Source organism: Salarias fasciatus, chromosome 12 (genome assembly GCF_902148845.1).
Source record: "Salarias fasciatus chromosome 12, fSalaFa1.1, whole genome shotgun sequence".
NCBI lineage: Eukaryota > Metazoa > Chordata > Actinopteri > Blenniiformes > Blenniidae > Salarias > Salarias fasciatus.
This window is the reverse complement of record NC_043756.1, coordinates 24,785,554-24,809,340: the sequence shown is the minus strand read 5'-3', so window position 1 is coordinate 24,809,340 and position 23,787 is coordinate 24,785,554. Positions and strand designations below refer to the sequence as shown.

The window sequence follows — 23,787 nt, the reverse complement described above, 5'->3', positions numbered from 1 at the left end:
AACTTATCATTGTCAGTTTCCTGTGTCAGATCAATAACATATCATATATTAAATCCAATAAACAACTGATCAAAGAGACACTGTATTTTAGAATTTAAATGTAAATTAGAAAATAAGTCATGGCGTCACCATTTGGTCTGATTGACAGGTTGAACAGTGTGATTGTGGTTTTTGTTTCCCAACATGAGCAGAATCTCTCCAGACGGAAGATGAACAGTAATGAAGAGGGGGACTAAAGTGAGCTGGATATGAAGACAGAAAGTCAGTCAATAGCAGGAGCTGCAGGTCAAGGCTCATTTGTAATTTTGGGCAAGTTTAGTGAGTCATGTAAAAATACTGGGAGGATTTGATGGTACTTATGAGGGACATTTTCATGAATCCAAGTGGAAACACAAAACGGCAGTTTGCTCTGACTCACCGAAAACACAACTTTTTGAGTCTCTTCCTCTGAGTCTGGTTCTGCAAGTTTTCTCCCTCTGTAAAGGAAGTCTTTCGTTCCCTCCGTCTCCTCTGTTATAAAGCTGATTAATCGGTTTTAATTTAATTTCAGTTTTTTTCAAAACTCATGCTACCGAATGTTTCTAGGTTTCAGCCATGTCACATTTGTCTTGTGGTCACCAGCTCCGCCGACAGAAAAGAGGAAAAGCCGGAGTTACCTTGGAGGGGCCCAGTCGTGCTTGGTGCAGTCCAACAGAGTTCCCACGTACGTCCGCTTCCTCCACGTCACGTTCACCACCAGCACTCCTGCCGACACACAGGACACACGTTCACCTAACGCTCACGCTCAGAGCTCACAGCGACGCCACTGTCACAGCAGGGCTCAGTCCAGCGTACTGCTGCATGTATCGGGACCTGAGACTCAGGAACTGTTCACAAGACAACGACTTCAGTTGGAAGAGCAGACAGTTTTTTGTGTCTGTTCACACGACAACAGAGCCCAGAGCCACTGAGTTGGAGATGCAATAAAAGATCTATATGTCGATATCCATCCAGCCATCTGTTTATCTATCCATCCATCTCTCTCCACACACACACACACACACACACACACACACACACACACACACACACACACACACACACACACACAATATACAGGACTGTCTCAGAAAATTAGAATATTGTGATAAAGTTCTTTATTTTCTGAAATGCAATTAAAAAAAACAAAAATGTCATACATTCTGGATTCATTACAAATCAACTGAGATATTTCAAGCCTTTTATTATTTTAATATTGCTGATTATGGCTTACAGCTTAAGAAAACTCAAAAATCCTATCTCAAAATATTAGAATATCATGAAAAAGTATACTAGTAGGCTATTTAACTAATCACTTGAATCGTCTAAATAACTCGAAACACCTGCAAGTGTTTCCTGAGCCTTGAAAAACACTCAGCTTGGTTCAGTAAACTAAATCACAAGTATGGGGAAGACTGCTGATCTGACTGCTGTCCAGAGGACCATCACTGACACCCTCCATCAGGAGGGTAAGACACAAAAAGAAATTTCTCAAAGAGCAGGCTGTTCACAGAGTGCAGTTTCAAAGCACATTCACAAAAAGTCTGTTGGAAGGGAGAAATGTGGCAGGAAACGCTGCACAACCAAGAGAGATGACCGCAGGCTTAACAGCATTGTGAAGAAGAGCCACTTCCAGAATTTGGGGGAGCTTCAAAGACAGTGGACTGAAGCTGGAGTCCAGGTATCAAAAGCCACTGTTGACAGACGTGTCCGGGAAATGGGCTACAATAGCCGTATTCCCATGGTCAAGCCACTTCTGAACTCAAGACAACGGAAAAAGCGTCTGACTTGGGCTGTGGAAAAGAAGCACTGGGCAGTTGAAGAGTGGTCCAAAGTCCTCTTTTCAGACGAAAGCAAGTTTTGTATCTCATTTGGAAGTCAAGGCGCCAGAGTCTGGAGAAAGGCTGGAGAGGAGCAAAATCCAAGTTGCTTGAAATCCAGTGTGAAGTTCCCACAGTCAGCGATGGTTTGGGGAGCCATGTCAGCTGCTGGTGTTGGTCCACTGTGTCTCATCAAGTCCAGAGTAAATGCAGCTGTGTACCAAGAGATTTTAGAGCACTACATGCTTCCTTCTGCTGAAAAGCTCTATGGAGATGATGATTTCATTTTCCAGCATGATCTGGCACCTGCCCACAGTGCCAAAACCACCAGCAACTGGTGTACTGACCATGGCATTACTGTCCTCGATTGGCCTGCCAATTCCGCTGACCTGAACCCCATTGAGAATTTGTGGGGTATTGTCAAGAAGAAGCTGAAAGACACCAGACCCAACAATGCAAATGAGCTAAAGGCCGCTATTGAAGCATCCTGGGCATCCATAACACCTCAGCAATGCCACAGGCTGATTGCCTCCATGCCAAGCCGCATTGATGCAGTAATTCGTGCAAAAGAATTCCCAACCAAGTACTGAGTGCATTAATGGACATTTTCAAATGTTTGATTTTGTTTTGCTGTTATAATTTTGTTTTTTTACTTGGTCTGAGGAAATATTCTAATATTTTAAGATAGGATTTTTGAGTTTTCTTAAGCTGTAAGCCATAATCAGCAATATTAAAATAATAAAAGGCTTGAAATATCTCAGTTGATTTGTAATGAATCCAGAATGTATGACGTTTTTGTTTTTTTAATTGCATTTCAGAAAATAAATAACTTTATCACAATTTTCTAATTTTCTGAGACAGTCCTGTACACATGCTGTAGATGAGAGGACGTTTATATGTGTGAAAGCGCCATGATTCACCCTCAAACAGTCATGTAATGTTTTCATTGTAAAACAAACTAATTTAAAACAGCTGTTCTGGAACCGAGAACTCAGAGATTCCTGTTTTAGAGTATGGACTCAGAGTTGTATCAGTATCAGTGAAGGATGGTTTGAAACATGTCAGAACTACAGCAACAACAGAAAAGGCCAAAACAATTAAAGGAAATGAAAATATGAGATGATCGGTCAAAAAGCCAAATTTTGAGATGGAAAATATTGCAAAATAAAATCCACTCATAAAAGCTGTGGTGTTCCAGCTGTGGAAATGTCAGCTGGGGCCTGAGCTGATTTACACCGTCTCTTCAAACATCTTCAAAACAAATGCGAACCTTTTCAGGGGTTGTACGTCGCACCATTGGTTTATTTATTCATCCATCATGAAGGCTAACATGCTAAATGGTGCTAAATGCTACATCCAGTCCAGACTCAGTGCTCAGCGTTTCCCAAGCTGTGCTGTGCTGCACGTGAGGAGACAAACCAGAGGCTGAATCACACCTGGAAGCATCAAAGCCACGTCAAACCAGGACAGTGAAGGCAACAGTAAAGTCCTCCATAAGCTTTGTTCTGAAACGTAGGCATGCAGAGGTGCTGGAAAAGTTGAAACACACTTCAGAATGGTCAAAGATGCTTTGAGAGGGCTTTCTATATCCTCAGGGTCTGTTCAGGTTTGGATTCCTGCCTTGTTGGCTGTAGAGAAAATCACTCTGGGCTGCACTTGACAGATGAATCCGCTTTATGCACAAAGCAAGCGGGATTTCTGGAAAACCCTGTGGCTAAATGCACCAAAATTCTATCAAAAAAAATGTGTGTGTGAGCAAGTTTTTAAAGCTACTGAAGAACTGGACACATGAAAAAACCCAGCTTCAAGTCTTTAAATGGCCAAAAGACGCCTCCTGCACATCTCCACTGAAAACCAGGAGCAAATTCATAAGAGAAGAATCACATGTGAAACAACAGTGAGCTAACCGGTTAACCAGCTAGTTAACTAGAGACATTAATGAACTCAACTAGTCAACAAGTCAACTAGGTAATCAGGTAGTTAAGCAGAAACATGAAAAAACAGTGAGCTAACCAGTGAACTCACTGGTTAACTGGAAGCATGAATGAACAGTGATGTAACCAGTTAACCGGCAGGTTGATTTATAACCATGAATGAACAGTGAGCTAACTGGTTAACTGGAAGCATGAACCAGCAGGTTAATTGGAAACATTGTGGTCAGTCTGCCAGCAGGAGTGATCCACCCGGAACGCAGAACCCTCTGGCTGCACATCACTGATGGATCAGATGAGATTCTTCAGACGGACCAGTACACAACTAGTTAGAACCATGCAGACATGAAATCCACAAGTGAACAACATCCAGAGGAGGTGTTGACCTTTGAGAACAAAACATTTGATGCATTTTGGATGAAGAACTGTGACTATTTTCCAACATGTAGCCGTACTGAAATATAAGATGAGCCGTGACTCAGAGAGATCAATCAGTTGTTGGGTTTTCTTCTATTACCTGTGAAGCTTTGGATTTACTATGTGAAGCGAGGTAACGGTGCTGTAAATTGACAGAACTTAAACAACACCGAGCTGCGGCTGCACTTCTTCAGCAGCAGTGCAGGTTTTCCTCGTCTTTCTCTCTCTCTCTCTCTCTCTCTCTCTCCCTCTCTCTCTCGTGTCCCTGAAGCCTCCTCAGACCTGGAACGTGACTGCTGTCCTATTTTTAGAAACATGACTTCGTTTCTTCTTAGGAAATCACCAAAACACTCCATGGCTCGTCAGTGTGTCTCACTCCGGGGAATTTGACCTCTTCTCCCTTTCAGGCATCTGAACAGCTGTATGTCAGAGGCCACAGAGGGCTGAAGCCATGATTTCCCATGATTCAGTGGGTTCATCACCAGGCACTTCAGGAGAGACCAGTGCTCTCTCTCCCACTCTCATTCACAACCATCAACTCTGGAGAACGTGTTCAAGCTGTCAGATGCATTTTTATGAGAAAACACCAGATTATGTTGTTACTTTATGTGTTTGGAAGATGTAAATATCTGTCAATCAGTAGTGATTAGCTGGTAATTGACATGATGTATGAATCCCACACAGACTGTTAGGAGACAATCACTGATTGATTAACACTACTGAGTGTGATCTGCTGCAGAGAGGAGGAGGAGGAGGAGGTGGAGGAGGAGGAGGAGGAGGAGGAGGAGGAGGAGGAGAGAGGAGAACGACTGGTAAAGCTGAAACTGTCTCTCCTCATTCTTTCTCTCCAGTTAACATTCATGTTAATTGTCATGCGCGCAGCGTCTGAGCAGCTCTGCTGAACAATGCTGTCTGATTGGCAGGAAGGAAAACACAGCATGTCTTTGTCCACCGCTTAAACACCTTTTCCTTCTATCTCTCTCCCTCTTCTCCATCTTTAAATTCCTCCCCATCTTCATCCTCCATCCCTGCGGTAATTTCAAAAACAGAATGAGCCACTTTCAACACCTCTGCCTCCCTCTCCTCATCCCTCCATCCATCTGTCAGCCTTTCTGGGCTCAGACTCGACACTGAATCTATTTTCCTTCTTTTTCTGCATTCTTATCATTTCATCAGGATGCACCTTGTCTTTCCATCTGCCGGCTGAAAGTCTGCGTGTCGTTTCCAGGAAGCTTCACACACCCAGACTGTTTATCTGCACAAACCTGGAAGCCTCATTCTTTCATGTTAATAACTCCACCCGGGGAGCAGGGAAGAGCTTTCACTGCGGTTTGTTTTCTAGTCAGCAGGATGTCGTCTCATACAAACCAGGGAAAAAAGAAAATGTGTGAAAGACATTTTAATGAAATCTGCTGAGAAGTTCAGTGAAGGGACAAAACCCAGGAATCATCTTAATGAAGGACTTTTAACAGTCTGAAGATAATCAAAAGGATGAAATAAAGACTCAAAGCACTGATGGCATCACACACAGCCCATCTCCTTGATTAACGCTGTTTAACTTCAGTGTTTAACTGAATACCAAACCACCAGACGTCAGCTGATTGGAGAAACGAACCACTTTTCCCCAGCATGCATTCTCTCTTGTGATAATCCTCATGAAATCATGAGAAGAAAACATTACATTCTTCAAACAAAATATTCTGTATTGGAACAAAATGTTCACTGAAGGCCCCGTTTCCACGAACATGCTTCGAGGGAAAACGCATTGTTTTTGCTTCAGAGAAATTCCAGGTTCGCATGGCAACGTTCTCAAAACTATGTCTGTTAACACAGAAACGGTAAAAACCAGCCAACGCTGTGCGTTTTCAATTCAAATCATTGCAGTGTGAACAGACAATAAAAACAAAAGGCAAAAAAAAATGTGTAATGAGGACAAAATTGAGACTAAAAGCTGTAAAACCGGCTTTTTCATAAAAGCACGAGTGACTGCTGAAGCCTGTTAAATTGCAGTGCTCGTGAAGAGTTTGTTTTTACCAAACGTGACATCAGGAGCAAACACGTCAAAATTTCAGTGAGGTTCATGAGAATCTGCTTCAATGAGAATGATCTGCTGGCGTTTTGTGTGTTCATGGAGCAGTGAGCCTTTCTGGAATGAACTGCGATGTTCTGGAGTCGGGCGCGTTGATGGAAGAAGCCACCAAACATTTCAGAGCGTCAGAGGAAACAAATGTGAAACAAAGAAAAGACAGAAAAACACAATCTGGGAGACAGTCGGTCTCAAATTCAAAGCTGAAGGAGGAAGGAGAGGAACAGCAGAGACAGTGAGACCAATGGAAAACACTTCAAATTAAAGGCTATGAAGGAACACTGTGGAGATCCAGCTGAGGAAAAGCCTCTCACCTAGGGTTAAAAGGGCCCTAAACTGGATTTTGTCCCGTGTTTATTTGCGAACACCTCAGAACGTTCCTCACCTTCCTCCGTCTCGTGCCAAACGATTCCCTCCAGGTTGACGCTGGTCCCGGGCTGGCAGGGCCCCAGGCAGGCCGAGTCGCCCTCCAGTGGCCCCGGCGTCAAGCCGTCCTGGGTGTTGGTGCCGATGGACCTCGTCCTGACTGCCAGCTGCTTGGGGTTGGAGGTGGGCAGGGCCGGCGGGGAGAAAGAAGGGGCCGTGGGCAGGGAGGAACCGGGGGCCCCGGGGTAGCCCGGCACCGGCAGGGCGGGGACCGTGAACATGGGGTCCATCTGTGCAAGAGGACAAAAAGATTCATTCAGGATCAGATCAGATAAATTCAACTTCAATTCCATGACTGTAAATAAATCCTTTTTATTTCTGCTGAAGTGAATTTGTCTTAGAATGATGGATAATTCTGCATAATGAGGGGAGAATGGCAGTGTTTCAGAAGAGGTAGACATTTTCCCAGAATGTCAGACTATTCATTATCCAAGGTCTGCTGTTGCTAACGTCCTCATACTGGATGGCAGCTAAGCATCTCCATCACAAGCCGTTTATTTAGCATTCTGGTGCCACAATTAATTTCCATGTGTCCGTCCTGAGTTCACCCTTGCCGCTCAGTCCCTGACGGATGTTTGCAGCCACACAGGAGCTGCACATTATAATTAGCTGCCATTTCAGTAAAGAGAAACTTCGCACAAATCTGGAAAAAGTACAGTACTGAAACACTGGAACTCATCCGGTGTGAGGAAGAAAACAAAACCAAAAAAAAAAAAACTAATGGAAAAGGATGTGCTGCTCCAAGATCCTGTTCAGCGTTATGCTGATTAGTCCCGGATGCTGTTCTGACAGTGTGTGTTTCCAGAACATCATTTCCATTACAAAATTGAGGATTCAAACATGTTTTTGAGTAAAGTATAGAAATTACAAATGTCGAACTGGAATCTGCTGAAAATCTCTCCTTTCAGTTTTTCTTCTGGAAGGATTGGTGTTGGATCTGCATGAATTTATTCATGTTGGGTCAAAATCTCCAGTAATTCAGTGATTCATTGTGTATTGAACTTGATGTTACTCATATTGCACATCGTTGATGCAAGTCCATGTCACACAGTCTGGCAGACAACAAACTAATGGTAGGTTTCAGGCAAGTTTGCTTCTTGCCTGGAAACGCACCGCTTCTTAAAAACAGCACACTTCCTGGGCCACGAGCTGGTGTCTCGATAAAAAGAGGCTTTTCTTCAATCGCAACATGTTTGTCCAGGTCAGGGCAGAGTGGAGCATCTGTCTACACCCCAGATCGCCGTTAATGAGGGCAATGAGTCAGATGTTAATGTGTTTAGCATGTAGCATCACTGGAGTGTGAGCCTGAAGCTGTGTGTGTTGCTTCAGGGTTGTCTGCTCCTGGAGTTCAAACTGAATCAACATGGCCGATCGGTCACAAACAGTTCAGCTCAAACTATTTCTGAAAACATGTGAGGTGAGAAATAAGTTGTGCAGTTGCTGAATCTGCCCTGGTTTTGCCTCCACTACAGCTGTTTAAATTCCGCAATGCAATGAATCTCCACTTGCCCCGCCTCATTTGGATAATGTTGGCTGAATTCAGATGTATGCAAATGAGCTCCTCATTTGCATAATGGTGCAAAAATCAAAGTACTGAGGTGTAAATGCGAAATGATTCTGAAACGAAAACGCAAAAAAAGGTGCATTTTGACATGAAATATGAGCCCGAGCCATGAAAACTGAGCCTTATATGAAGCAAAACAAAGAGTTTTCAGAGAAACGGCGTTCAAAAGGAGGCAGAGAAAAAAGCTCTTTAGCGCAATGCCTCAAGCACGATCCTCAAATGACTTCAGACTGTGTGGTCTGGCTCTCATTTCCAGTTGTAGTTTCTAGAAAGACACGTAAATGTTTGACAAAATGGTTCTATCCACAACATCTGGATTCAACAAAGCTCACGGACATTGATTCATTAATGTCAGATCATCCAGGCCTGCAGTGGTTGACTGTCCGGAGCTAAACAGGTTTAAACAGGGATCCTCCAGGTTTAAGCAGGGCTATCCCAGGGTTGTGTTCTGTGGCCTCCACCTGCTCCATCACTTGCAGCAGGGAGGGATTGATGCTTGCTAACTTTGCAGACCACATGGCCCTGGTGGCTCACATCAGACCCTGACACAGGACCAGCAGGAGGTCCACACCCCTGGTTCAGACCTGGTCCAACCTCTGAAGATCCACGCTCTGTTTGTGGAGCAGGTGGGAAGTTTTAAATGCCTGGGGACAGAGGTTGACCCCTGCCTGACCTTTGACCTGCACTCAGATTCTATTTACAAAAAGACAAAGGAGCGTCTCTGCCTGCTCAGGATGTTCAGCAAAGACTTTTTAACCCTAGTTTCTAGACCACTGATGGGATCCATCCTCACCTATGACATCTCCACCTGCTCCACCTCTCTCTGAATCAAATACAAAACAAAACTCTCCCCAATAATAAATTAGGCCACTGGGATCACTCGAACAGCCCGACCCCCACTGTGTGAACTGTACAGGCTCTCATGATGAGGAACGCTCCCCTAACAAACAACAGACACGGATCTTCAGGAGAAGAGATGACGGCAGGATTTTCTTATTTAAAGAAATGGGAAATAAAAAAAATCCTTTTTGAAACTCAAATTGTTTCTTCTCGACCTAAACAGAACATTATTAAACCAAAGTCTCTCAAATGTAACCGTTCCTAATGTGACCTTTTCGATCTTCGACTCAAATACAAAGTCTTTTTTTTTCAGATTTTTAACTTATTGATTCGGTTGTAGGGCAATCGTTCGGCTCACACTTCGCGTCATCACCTTTCAGGTGTTGCCTCAACCACGCAACGTCAGCTGGACGCACGAAGCAGACAATAAAGAATCTATCTGTCTAATTGGGGACGACTCCACCCGACTCCACCAGGACAACAATTCTCATTCAGATCAATAACAGCAGCTACTTTCATGAAGAAGAGGGGTGCTTCATGCACAGCTGAGGAGTGTTGCTGAATATTACCTGTACTCAATCTTCACGCTGCTATATTTCTCACAGCAGACACACAACACACTTGATATTTTGGCAGAACATAACTTACGGCCATCCTTTTTGTCATTAATTGTCTATATTTCATTCTCTTTTCACGCGTCTGGCTCCTCTGTGCAGCACAGGCCCGATATTCAACACTTGCACTGGTCTAATCTGCCCCAAATTATACGACTGTCTGCAGATTCAAGGACGCTGAGTAAGTGTGAATAATAATAGGAAGGAATGAAAAATCCTGAAAGACTTTCCCACAAAATGTCAGGTGGAGCTTCACTGCTGGTGGAATCTGTCAGGAAGGTTTTAATGTTCCCCACAGACTGTCTCCAGTTATTTACAATATGATCACAGGAAGACCAGATTTTCACAAAAACGGGAGCACGCCAAGATTTCCAAACGTGTGTGGGATCCGAACCGCCATGGTCACCATGGTTACCACGTCACCTGCGCCTGGAAGAGCTGCACTCCTGTCTTCACCACTTCTCAGGCTCCCGATTACAGCAGTGCCGCCACAGCAGCAGCGTTCAGCCATGAAGCATTTTCTCCCTGACATTACAATTCCATAAAGCAGATGGGTTTGACGGACGCCTTGCCTCGCCTCGCCGTGGCGTGGACTTGACTGAAGCCACCGAGCCAGGCTGCAATCAGTCAGTCAATCACAGGTCGCTCTCAAATCTGACAAAACTCCATCTATGCAGCAGCTGGAGCTTCCACTGAGGCTTCAGCCCTGAAGGACACGACTACTCTGCAGCTGGAAGTCCTTCAGTCAATTCTTTACAGACTTGTAGAGTGAAGAGTACAGAAAACCTTCAGACACCCAGCTGACCAGGCTCTGGAGCTGATTTCAGCTGAAGGAAACTCAGTCAGAACCTGTGGATGGATTTATCCTGGTCCAGCCTGGTTAGAAAGCTTGTACTGGATAATGGTTCACTGGTAATCAGTGGCATCAAACTTGCTTTAGTTCAGGAGCCACGTTCAGCCCGATTCCATCTTCAGTGGGCCCAACTGGTGAAACAATTAATAAGCTTCAGAGTCCACATGATGAAAATATCAGTATCTTCATAAAACCAAACAGTTACGATCAAACAGCATGAGGCCAGTTTGAATGGAACCTTCTGCCGGTGAATCCAGTGAAATGTCCTTTAAACTCCTGCAGCTGTTGTATTCTGGGTGTTTTTCCAAACTCATCCTGCAAGTTCAATATCAGCTCGGCTCTCAATCACACCGTTGTGCACATAAGAAAGACTGTCTGAGGATCTGGAAGTAGATCTCACTGTTGTCTGTCCACAAGCTGAAGGAACAGATCAGAACGTTTCTGCTTCCTTTTCCACATGAGCCATTAAATCGTTACTGACTCACCAAATCTGTGACCTTATCTAAAAATCTGATGAGAACAAATTAATTATTCTCATTTCAGGGAATAAATGCACATTAAGGAGAGACACAAAGTGGTGAGTTCAACTTTCACAATAACTGCAAAAAACTGTGAAAGGTGTAGATATTTCAAAACAAGCGTTACGGTGATTAATCTACAGCTGTGTGGAACATTCTGTCGCAGTAAAACCAAAACACGGTGATTAAGTGGAAGATGTTATTCGAGGTGGATGAGCCTGAACGCACCGTCCTGCTGTGAAGCACGGCGAAGTTCTGTTCCAATACAGCACTGAACAGCAGACGCCAACAAAAGATTTCAACCTCAAAGGAACCTGATGGAATTTCAGGACGTGTGGGGAATCAAACCCATGCCTTTCACACCACCAGACTCTTACTGCCACAGCAGCACAACTCAAGCAGTTTGGATGAGATCGACTGATAAAAGGCAGATCAAACTCATATCTGTGTGCGTTCAGGGAGTTTCTGCAGGGGTCACACACTATTTGACATTTTCCAACCAAACCACTGATGCTTTAAAGTTAGGAAGCCATAGATACCGATGCCAATTCCGGATATTGGGTCCAATGCAGAACGTCATGCATAGTGCTGTTGTTGAGAGAAGGAAGAAGAAAATGTAATCCCATTAAATGCTGACCCAGTTCAATTTCCACCACATGAAGGCTGTTTGCACCATCTGAGCAACGGTGGGGGTGAAGTCCAGGTTTTGATCGGGTCACTTTCTGCAGGCGGAGCTCGTCTGTGATGGGATCTGCTGTCTGGTCAGGTGAGGACGGAAAGGCAGCACAGGACTCATGATCATCTGGTTCTCACTGCTTTCAGCCAAGAGAAAGTTTCTTTCATGTTGCAGTTTCCGGGTGAAGCCAGATGTGTGATTCAAGCCACAAACAGCAAACGCCACAGTGCAATGCATTATGGGACTGATCCACTGAAATTAATGGGGTCACGTCTTGCTAAAACAGCACAACATTCCAATGAGGTTGTTCAGTAAACGGGACGATCAGTTGGGAGCTCAAAAGCCAGGCACAGCTCCTTTTATTAAAGAACAGAGAACACAGAGAACACAGGAACCCAAAGAAGCAGGAACATGGTCAAACACTGCAGGAAACAACACTGATGAATGAGAGGAGAGCAGGGTTTAAATAAGGGAACCTACAGGTGCAACCCTAGGGCAATGAGCACAGGGAGGAAGACTACTGGACGATTAAACAGGAGCAGCAGACACAGACACACACACACACACACACACACACACACACACACACACACACACACACACACACACACACACACACACACAGAGACACACACAGACACACACAGACACACACAGACACACACACACACACACACACACACACACACACACACAATCTCCATGGTGTTTTTTTCAATTGAAAATGTTTATATGTAGCATTGAGTGGATAATCGGTCAGAGCAGATGACCTGCCACAGTTAAAAACATCATCCCACCTGAGTGAGTTTAAACCACTCAGGTGTTTATATGACTGACTTCACAACCTGATTATAAGGAGGATTTCTGGACCCATGTAAAGGGGGCCCAGAGACAGGATTCTGGAATGAAGCAGAATTCAGTCAGATTGACAAAAAATTGACCATGAGAATGCAGCTCGAGTCATTTTGATGGTGAAAAGCTTTTGAAGGGAGGTAATTGCAATTCTGCTTCTAAAATGTTTCGTTTTGTTACTTGAGCTTCTCAGTGCTTTTCTTTGTGTTTTCTGTCTTTTGCCTTCATTTCCTCATCTGTCTGTCTTCTCTTCCTCATGCCTTTCCTTTATGACCTGGACTCTGGACATTACTCCCAGCTATAATGACACAGCTGCTGCAAAACATCTGAGCTGATTCCTCTCCTGTTTTGCTGCTGCTGCTCCATCAACCACTACCAATTATTATGTGAGACCAATTCAGCTTGAATTGTTCTCGTGGAGATGCCGTTTTTCATTATGATATAATTTCACAGAGTGGGGCAGAGTGAGGCAGGCGTTCAAGGCGTTCAGTGTGACGGCTGACTGGAGTCCAGAGGAGACTCTGCCAGGTCACTATGAGGACATAAACGTGAAAAGACATCAGAGCTGACTGGACAATCAGACTCACGCCAATAAATGTTACTGACACACTGATGCTGACCCAAGTCGATGCTGGGAAGCTTTCAGAAGTGGGAGGGGGGGGGGGGGGGGGGGGGGGGGGGGGGGGGAAATCCATCATGGCTGAATTTCACTGACTTTTTCCATCCCGTTGGTTTAGTCTGGTTTACATTTTAATCTTTATCTGACCCAGGTTTGAGGAAATTGTTGGTGAAGTCCACGGCACTGTCCATGGTGCTGAAATAGTGTACACTGTGCTGCATAGGGATGGGAATCGAGAACCGGTTCTTTTGTAGAACCGGTTCCTCATGCCTCGATTCCAAGGAATTGTTTGGCTGTCTCCTTAACGATTCCGCTTATTGGTCCCGCTGTGTGGTGACGACGTACCATGCACGGAGCGCATGGACTCACAGCAGCCACAGAGCAGCTGCGGTCCTCTGTGATGCCGCTACAGAGCCGCAGACCGCAAACTTTCAGCAAGAATTCTATTTTTCCTCACTCCGGAGCCCTGCCGCTTCAATCTAAACAGAAACAAGTCTGGTGCCAGACGGCAAGTAGATAGGTGTTTCAAAATCTGTGATTTCAAAATAAAATCTTTGTCGTGTTTTTTGATTTAACATTGTTTTTTGTAATTCTTCTGGTAGAATATATAACAAACAACGCGATCTAATCATTATATGCGTTAGAAGAATGAACGATGTTGTACTTACTCATTGTAGGAAAGTCAAAAGACACCAAAATTGCGCTAAACAGCTCTATGACCGGAGCGGCTGTGTTGCCAGTTTGGGCGGGTTTCTGCACAATCAAGCTTCTTTTGAACCCGAGGTAGGTTGATGAAATGGTTGTGTTTGTGACGTGTTTTTTTTTTCAATGCAAATCCGGTTTTTACAGCTTTAACTTGCATTTTCTACAGAGATGGAGGTTTGAACTACTTTCTATTGTTGGACGGTTTTTAACATTATATTTGGAGCAGATCTGGCAACCTCCGTCTGCTGAGTAGACACACAGAGGCCATGACAGTGTTGCGGAGCTGGACCGGACACGCACGGGCATCCAGTGTGAGCCCAGCATAATTTGATTTTGAGCTTTCCAACCTGGCGTCAGGAAGAAGCTCCAGAGTTTGGCTGTATTTCACACGAAAAGATGAAACTGGGGCTACTTGCAACGCTTGCAAAGTTTTAATGACATGGATATTTGTTTCTTCTGTTCAGGATGTAGATATTAAAGAGTTAATGCAAACACCCCATTTGTATTGTTTCATTTCTCACTCAATGAGAATCGATAGGAGAATTGATAAGGAACCGTATCGATAAGCAGTATCGATAATGGAATCGGAATCACTAAATTCCTAACAATTCCCATCAATTCCCATCAAGCAGCAAAACTAATCGAAATTCACACTTGCTCCGTTTTTCTATTTTGTCTCCATTTCTCATTAAATATTAATATTAATCTACGTCATTTTCAGTGTTTCTGCCTTTGCCTTGGAAACAGAAGTCATTTTCAGATACAGCTTTCTCAATGCAAAACGCTGTTGTGTCAGCAGGGCTTCAGGCAATAACTCATGAAACCGAAGTAAAGCAGTCAGTTCTGTGTTTTATCAGTAAAATCCCATTTTGAGTGCCCCTCAACCTTCATCTGCTCACTTTTGGGTTTTCTGCTGATTGTTCCACCAGACTGTGGAGAATAGAGAAACAGTGTGAGTATTGATCAAAACTGGTCAAGGATTTCATAGTCTTCACAGCATGCAGGTTTAAAAGCATCAAGTGTTTTGGGAAGACAGCTGCTGACATGACGGAGCTCATTATATTGCATTGTCACTTCTGTATGGAGCTCTGTCTTATTGCCAGATTCCTCCGCACACAGGCTGATTCCACATCGCTGCGCTGCATGCCAGATGGCATTATGGTGTTTACAGAATCCCACTCAAAAAGAAAACTCAAAATATAACCAGCAGTATTTACTCAACGTGTCTCCAGAACAGAGTCTGTGACGTTCCAGATCTGAAACATTCAAAACTGCCCGAGTCTTCTCAGGGTTTCACAAATACAAGACACTTTCTATCAGAAACAAAACAGTTGCGAGTCTGGGAAGAGACCGTGGCAGGCAGACGAAGTGCGAACGGAACAGAAGGGGCGATCCTCCATCGGGTTTTCCAGGTAATGACAGGCAGACAGAGACAAGCTGAAGATGCCATTTAGTTTTCTGCAGCCGTGGAGACTTCGGGATGTGAATGCAGAGGAAAAGCTGCCAGGCCAGCAGAGTGGAGCTGCTGCACGTGGGCGTACCATTACACCATGAAGCCTTTCCACTCTCTGGCACCGATGCTTTGATAGCTAATACACTCTGGGTCCTGCCTCCACACGAGCTCTGACACCTCTCTTCACACTGCCATTTGCTGCCTGCTCATCCACTTGTTCTTCCCCTTTTCCATTTAAGCTTCTGTCCAGCGCAGTTAAATGGAGAATCATTTCACTTTGCCCAGAAAATGTCAATATTCTCAGCCAATATTGGCAGTTAGTTATAATTCCCCAGTTTTGATTGATTTCTTCCTCGCGATAGATGATCATCATAACAGCTGCCTAATGACGGGATCGATATCTTTACATTTTGCTCACATTTTCGTCACTGGTCGAGGAGTTACATGGATGAAGGTAGGCCGTAGAATCACTCCACAGATGGGGAAGCACCCAGCTTTGCAGAATGAGTGACACTTTTAGCTGGCAGAGCGCGGCAGCAGCAGCTCTCTCTCCTCAAAGCTGAGGTGTTTCCAGATAATCACACATACGTCAAGCTGTTTGTTGTTTTAGAGAATCATTGTGGTGGCGCGCATTCAGAACAGAGGCCTGATATCATCTGTGTTCAACTAAGGAAAAATCTTCAACTGGCTTTTCTGGATATTCGTGACCTGCCATCATGAACACGGAGATGTAAACATCTTCCGCCTCCTCCAAACAAAGAACTGTGAGGAACTTAACCTTCGATTTGTTCCAAGCATCCATCATGTAGCTTGCAGGAAAAGCCCCTTTAGGATATGTTGGCTCTAGCAAACCCTTTAGGACATGTTGGCTCTAGTATTCCTCGGTGAGGGACTCCCTCAGCAGGGATACCAGTTCAATCCGTGGTAAATATTTTGGCACTACACCGGGAGTAACAGCCACTGCCAGGGTGAACGGATGTGTGGAGGAATGCCGCGAAAAACATGCTTTTACACCGAAAACACAGCCGCAGCAAGAGCACATGTGGTGGTTATGGCGCCGCGGAGGACGCAGCTGCAGCCATTCAGTAGAATATGGAGGCAAGAGACTCAAACTCCGAGTCCGTGTCTAAACTTTGGGAACATCTAACTGAAAATAAACCAGAGAAACACCATCAATGCAAACTCTGTGCAGCTCAACTCTCATTCGAACCCGTAACCACTGACACCTGGAGCAGCCAGATCATCACCAACCACAGAGAACGGGCGCTTAAAAATAAAGAAGATGATCATATCCAGTTGACTGATTGAAAAATAACTGAAAGATTAGTTAGACTAGTCGCCGCCATCGTTAGGATGGTATTAGGGATCACAGTGAGGCTCACAGTTTCTCTGCTCAGTCAAACAGGTGTTCTTTCTTAACAGCTTTGATAGCAGGTCAAATCTTTCCATTAGCAGCGCGTTGAATGAGTCCAGTGTGTTAATGGCGCTGTGAGACTGTGATGCAGATGGTTTACAGTGTTTGTGGTTGTAGCCTGTTAGAAAGCTGGTTATTGTTCTCTCCTGCCAACTACTCTGAAAATTCAGACAGATTATCTCACCTTCTCCACAGAACTTAAAAAGTGGCTGCGGAATAAAAAACACTGCCAACACACACTGGGTTATTAAGTTCTAAGCAATGAGCTCAAGCTCGTATAAACAGAGCTGAGATGGTGTAAATGTGCAAAATTTATATGTAATTATGGGTGTTTTAAACTTTTACTGTGATATTGTAAATGATATGTGTATGTAAATAGAACATGGATTTGATTGTGTGTCTGGGTTGTGATGAGATTGTGTGGACAAATGTTGCATGTGTGAGTGCTAGGTTACTGAGAGAGTGAATTTTTCACTGCTCTCATTGATGTATTGTTGTAAGTAATTTTATCCATGTAACCAGGGACTGCAGATGGAAATTAGCTGTGTAGCTATAATCTGGTGCAGAACATCTCTGTGTTTGAACTTAATGTCTCTGTGCATTGTCCCTTCAAATAAAGACTAAACTAAACTAAACTTTGATGTGGAATCAGTGTTGTGAATCTGAAGATGTGATCATTTGCTGAGTTAAGTGAAGGTACGGAACAGTCTTCAGAAAAATCTGAACACTTCAGCTTGAGTATATCAAGACACAATCCTAGCATCTGGACTACAACTCTACATGTACTCTGGTATCCTCCCACAGTCCAGAAACATGATGTGGAGTTGAATCTGTGCTCTACATGGCCTGTAGGTGTCGACTGTCTGCTCTTTCACTGCAGGCTGGGATTGGCTGGAGCAACTCTGAACTGGAGGAAGTGGTGCAGATGGGGAGGGGGGTCAGTGTCACTCTAGTGCATTGGTTCAGTTTACTGACTGTGTTAAAGTCTCAGTACTGGGAGGCAGACCATCTCCTGACAAACAGCCTTCAACAAGTTTTTGTTCACTGAAACCACCGAACGTTCTGTCAGTAGAACTTGTTTAACAAACTGACATTCATACCTAATTATTCACCATGTTTGTAGTCGATGTGACGCAGGTGCTGACTGAATTATTGCACAATCTTCAGAGGCACCTGCAGATCATTGTTCAGATGCTAAAGCCATGTGCTGGAGGGAGAATCCTGTCAGGAGGAGGTTTACTTCTGCTTTCTGATTTCTACCTTTTCTTTTCAGCATGTCAGTCACAGCTGTGGGGAGCTCAAAGAAGAACTGGCCCAGCAGCAGCAGCAGCAGCAGCAGCAGCACTGGAGCCGCTGAAGCCTCAGGCATCAGTCACCGTCACTTTACACCACATTAAAGGCTAATGATGCAAAGTCAGTGGAGAACAGTGAAAGCTCAGCATTACAGGATGACACTGCAAGAAAACCAGTAACCATCTACATCAACTTGGGTTGGATCTTACACCTAGTACAAGCATTAGAGCATTTTACTCTTCAAAATGATTTGATGGCTTTAAGACACGGTGCAAAGTCAGAAAGAGCTCTGGTTCCAGGTCTGAGGCGGTGAAATGTGCCTGGATGGATATGGCTCCCCTCTTTTGCTTTGTGTGTATAAAAACTGGTAAAATTTTGATGTTGTGCGCTCCTTCATGTGGAAGCCAAGAGGACAGACCGGGGATTGAGTCTGACGTTTGTTCTAAACAACACGCTGCTGACTGATCCTTCATCAATAAGGAATAACAGGTGTGTAAAACACAACACGCAAAATAGTAGGAGGACCTCATGCTAATGAGTTAATCAACAACGTGCAATGGACCGTTGACCTCAGTCCTGGTCCACTCAGTCTCTCTCTTTCTCACATCAACCTTCCAACCAGCGCAAGAGAAAGTCTGGTTCTGCAGAAAGTCTCTGTTGCATTTGATGCCCCATAAATAGAATTGATTTTTTTCAACAAGAGCAGAGAAGCTGCTGGACTGGATTCACACACATGAATACACACGGCGTGTAGAGACATGTCTTTGCGTGAACGTCGAGCAGTCGGCATTTGTTCACAGCCATGAATCTTCCTGTGTATTTAACTTTGTCTGAGCTCCTGTTATTCCGCTGTTCGATGAGCTTCTAAGTATGTCACCTTTTCCCACAGCGAGTCATTGACCCCTTCAAACCAGCGGCTGCAAGCAGCAGCAGCAGAACGTCCCAGGAAGTCTGAACACACATGACTCACAGAAGCAATCTTGTAGCAATCAAATTACAGACTTATTAAACTAGAGTTGCTGGAATGTGTCTGAATTTTCTCAGATTTTGTCATGTGTAAACAGTGCACAAGAGCGTTTTAGATTTTTAGATTCAGCGTTTTAGATTTCAACAGCTCAATTACTCTGGAGACATATCTGGGGCCTGTTTACACAGTGTCGATCTCAAGTGAAAACTCAGAGGTGTTTACATGACAATGGCGCTCGGAGCCTCTGAAAGAGCGACTTTTTGAAATTGGCTGAACTGAAAATGCAGAAACGAAGCATCTTCACGTTGTTGTACTGATGGAGTATCAGCTGCTTCTCTTTCTTCAACAAACTCTGAAGACTTTATCGTTCAACTGCTTGAAAAGTGATTTTGTTGAGGAGACATTCGGCGTTTTACTTGGTAAAAGTGCTGAAGGCCCTGAAGAAAGAAGAGCAGAAGACAGCGGAGCATTCCGCTCTGGGCAAAACTAGACAGTACGGAACGATTGTAGGATCTATAGGAGATCTGAACATTGCAGCATTAAATGTTTGAAAATATAGATAAGGAGACAGAGACTATGATTAAACAGCTGAGGGGTGGAGCAGAGGGGTGGTGCTGATGGAGGCAGACTTTGACACTGGATCCACAGTTTTCAATCAATAATAGGTATAACAGAGCTAATCGCTGACTAGCATTCCATCTTAAAAGGCCCAAACAAATACAGTAATTTCAAAAAATAAAAGCCTGTATACTGAAGTAAAACCCAGAGGAAATACAGGATTATTTTAAAACTAACAGACGACTCTGAGTCTGATCACAGTGATACTGACACACAAACCTTTTTTCAGAATGTGGTTCACCAACCTTGTGCAGAGACAAGCCGTCCAAATGGCCTGGGCCAGATGGCTGGAAATAAATCAAAGGCTGAGCTCCACTGCGTTATCAGAATCACTGCCATTGGTCAGCAAAAGATGCGAAAAAGAAACTAAAACTCTAAATGAATCGAGATAGAAACAATGAAAAGATGGTCAACAGAAAACTGAGTTTATCAAGGTCTGTAAGTAGAGCTGCAAAAACAGAGAAAAAACCCAAACTTTGTAAAGTGAATGAAAAGACGTAACAGAAATATATCTGAACAACTTAAACAGGAATTTAATTCACCAAATAATGATTTTAATAAATGTTTGCAGTTGAGACATAAACTCCAGGATGAATGGAGAACGTAAAGCAGCGGGCGGACGGATGAAGGAGGTTTAATGAAAAAACTGCAACAAGACACATCTGGGAGAAGAGGAAAACCAAGAATCCCAAAGATCCCAGAGATCTGAAAACTTTTATGTGGAGGTATTTCCTCACTAACACCTGTTTTGGTTCCTGTGTGAATCGACTGGAGAGAAGTTTAAACTGGATGAACGCTGGTGGCATCAGTGTGAAACAGGCATGATTCTGACTTGTGTGTGTGTGTGTGTGTGTGTGTGTGTGTGTTGTGGTCTGTATGAGTACAGGATTAGGATTAAGTCGATTATAAAATGGGACAGGTGTGATTTTGTGTACTTCATGTGCTTCATCTGTTTATTTGTGTTGAATAAATCAAAATGTAGCATCAACAGAGACTGACGGAGGCGACGTAGCATCACATCCCTCATGGTCTGTGTGTGAAGTTTGTGTGTTACTCAGTCCTGGTACCGGGACCTGGTGTCAGTGTTAGTTTAGTTAGTTAAAGTTAGTACTAGTTAGTTAAAGGTTAGTACTCATACAGGGACTGGTCACTGGAAAATGTGACCTCGGTGCTTAAAGCATCATTCTGAGTAGGGATAGACCAGTATGGATTTTTTAGGTCTGATGCCGATACCGATTTTTTTCCATAACCCTTAGCCAATGGCTGATTATGGACTGCTGATTTTCTTGAGCCGATATTTGGGGCTGATACAGCTTTTGCGCCCTCAATTTACATTAAAAAAAAATGACACAATGATAACAAATATTACAGGTCACAAGCTTAAATAAGAAATATTCATTGAACAGTAAAAAAATTAAAACAGTTTTGTTTGTTTTTTTTTGTTACGCAACATACTTTAAAATGAACAAAAAGTGTTTGGTGCTTTCAAATAATGCCTATGAAATAAAAGAAAATAAAACAAATATTTAGACATCATTAAAACAACTGAAGTATTGCATATACTTATAGAGCTGCCCATGCATGCCTGTCTGTAAATCATGCCAGGGAAAAATAAATCCCCGAATCTATGCGCGTATCGGCCGATGCCAATACAAGTAAAAAACTCAAATATCAGCCGACCAATGTATCGGTCTATCCTTAATTCTGAGTCACACTCTGAGAGGATGGAGTAAAGAAAGAGGAACACCACCAGCTCCTGACAGTCGCTCACTCCGGATCAATGATCAGCGTCACTCGGTGATTACAGCATTCCCCGATTAACTCAAATACATCCATGTTGCCATGGGGACCGAGGCTGCACAAGCCTGTTAGAACTTGCCAGGTAAACGGCAACAAAAAAGACACAATGTTTCCATCTGGGGAAGGAAGAGGCAGGGAGGAGACGGGAGGGTACTGCAGCGCCACCGCCGCCGCCGCCACCAGGGAGTTGATCCCACTTCTGGAGGAAGAAACAGAATCTAACCAGAGCCTCATCCTGATTCAGCAGGAGGGGATCCAGACTGACAGCCCAGCGCCTGTCACTCACAGCAGACTCAGCTGCAGACCATTGTCATGCAGATGACAGTCTGAGCCTCAGCCTCAGCCTCGCAGTAACAGTACTCCTGCTTCCATTCCTCCCACTGAGCACTTTCCACACCAGCTTCATCATCTCTGCTCATTACCAGAGGAAACACTGCGTCTTTTTCGCTTGTGTGTTTTTCAGCCACACCATTGGTATCAGAGATAGTCCAGCCCTTTGATTCTGACTTAACGGCTCAACAGCAACACACAGAAAACACTGGTTTTCCTCCATGGATCAGTTGAAGTCATTACATTATGAAGAAAATATGGCAGCTCCTTCCTCTTCCTCCAGTGTTACCATGACAGACCGATTTTGTTTGGGGCTTTTTTTCTTTCTTTTTTTTTTTTTTTTGGGGGGGGGGGGGGGGGGGTTGCTACTTTTGAATGTCTGAAAATGTGAAATGTGGACAGTTCAGTAAAGAGTAAGTCAGCCGATACGGTTCAGTACTGCGCGGAGTACTCATACTCATCAGGAACCAAACGCCCCCTGATGCAGCCTGCCGGGTGATACAGCACGTCAGGCATCGGCAACGTTATCCGCAGGAACATCAAAGAACAGGAGTGGCATCCGCCGTCTGGACGCAGACTGACAGACAGACTGCAAAGGATGTCCTGACAAAACATCAAGAGGAGAAAAACAGCTGGTACAACACCAGAAACCTAACCAGCAACTTAACCAGAAACCTAACCAGCAACTTAACAGCAATTTAACCAGCAATTAAGTCAACAACTTAACCAGCAACTAGATGAGCAACTTAATCAGCAACTTAGCCAACAATTTTACCAGAAACTCAATCAGCAACTTAAAGGAATACTCTGAAGATTTTGGACCCACGCCCTATCCCTATCATTTACAAAGTGAGATAAGCTCATAAATACCTTTTTTGTGTCTGTGCGTCCAGTGGCTGGATCCCAGCTGTAAGCATTGTAGTTAGCTTAGCTCAACTGCTCTAGGTGAAGAGGAAACAGAGCCAGACTGACGAAAGTGGACAAAATACTCCTTCCAGTGGTCCAAGGGATGGCGTATTAGCACGTGAAGTAAATCCGAATGGTTATAAAACATTTCAAAAGACGTGTTTTCTTTTCAAAATAACATTTTGATACACACAGATCTGCACAAGCATAGTGCTCCGCGGAAGGATATACCGGCGCACAGCGACTGAGTCTATGGCTTCTACTGCTGAACCGACCAATGGTAGCAGCTTCAGTACAATGAGAGGGCAAAGCAGAGGGGAAATGCTGCTGTTTCAGTTTTCTCATACTTTGAGGGTCTCAGTTAGTCTTATGAAGGCTAACGTGTCTTTCTCTCCCCCTGTTGTTTTCATGGCTTTTTTCCTTCTTGTTCTGAAGCCTTTTTTCCTCGATGTTGACTCGTGGAGGGTATTTTATTATTTCCAGAAAGAATCGTCACTGACATCAGTCAATACTGTCAAAAAAACTGAGCTCTCACTGTGGCCTGAAGGCATCGGTGACCCAGTCCTGCCTCAATGTTTGACCTGCATGTTTAATGCTGAACTGTCACTTTCAGTCACGTTTTCTAAATGAAAAGATTAAAAAAAAAAACCTAAGAAACAAAGCAAAAGGAATATGACTTCATACTGAGCAGAAGTGAGCACAGACTATTCAGGACACCCTGCCTTCAACACAAGACCTTTTTATTCCACAATTTCACAACAGTCTTACTTCAAACTTCACATTAAAATACATTCTATTAAACTACAGCTGTTTTTTTTTTTTTTTTAATTTTTACTAACCTGATCAGGACTCTCAAACAGGACAGAAATTTCAAGTGAGCAGGTCAGCATTTGCATTTCATTTGCAGAGAAGGGGACTTGGGTCAAGAAGCACACAGAGAGACTTCTGACCTGTCCTGGACTCATGAACCACATGCTTTCTTTTTTCCTTTCTCAATCAACCACTGAGTGAACTCTCCAAGTTCACTGAGACATCGAACAATTGTTTTTATAACAACTTTAAATCAA

At 43.8% G+C, this 23,787-nt stretch overlaps 1 protein-coding gene across 1 annotated transcript in view; it reads right to left on the bottom strand.

Moving 5' to 3' along the window:
* Window positions 1-23,787, bottom strand: part of LOC115398099 (zinc finger protein 608-like) — a 49,401-nt gene that overhangs the window by 9,809 nt on the left and 15,805 nt on the right. Inside the window, 2 exon segments of the mRNA XM_030104742.1 lie at window positions 657-744; window positions 6,658-6,928. Of these exon segments, the coding sequence (XP_029960602.1) occupies window positions 657-744; window positions 6,658-6,928 (359 nt within the window).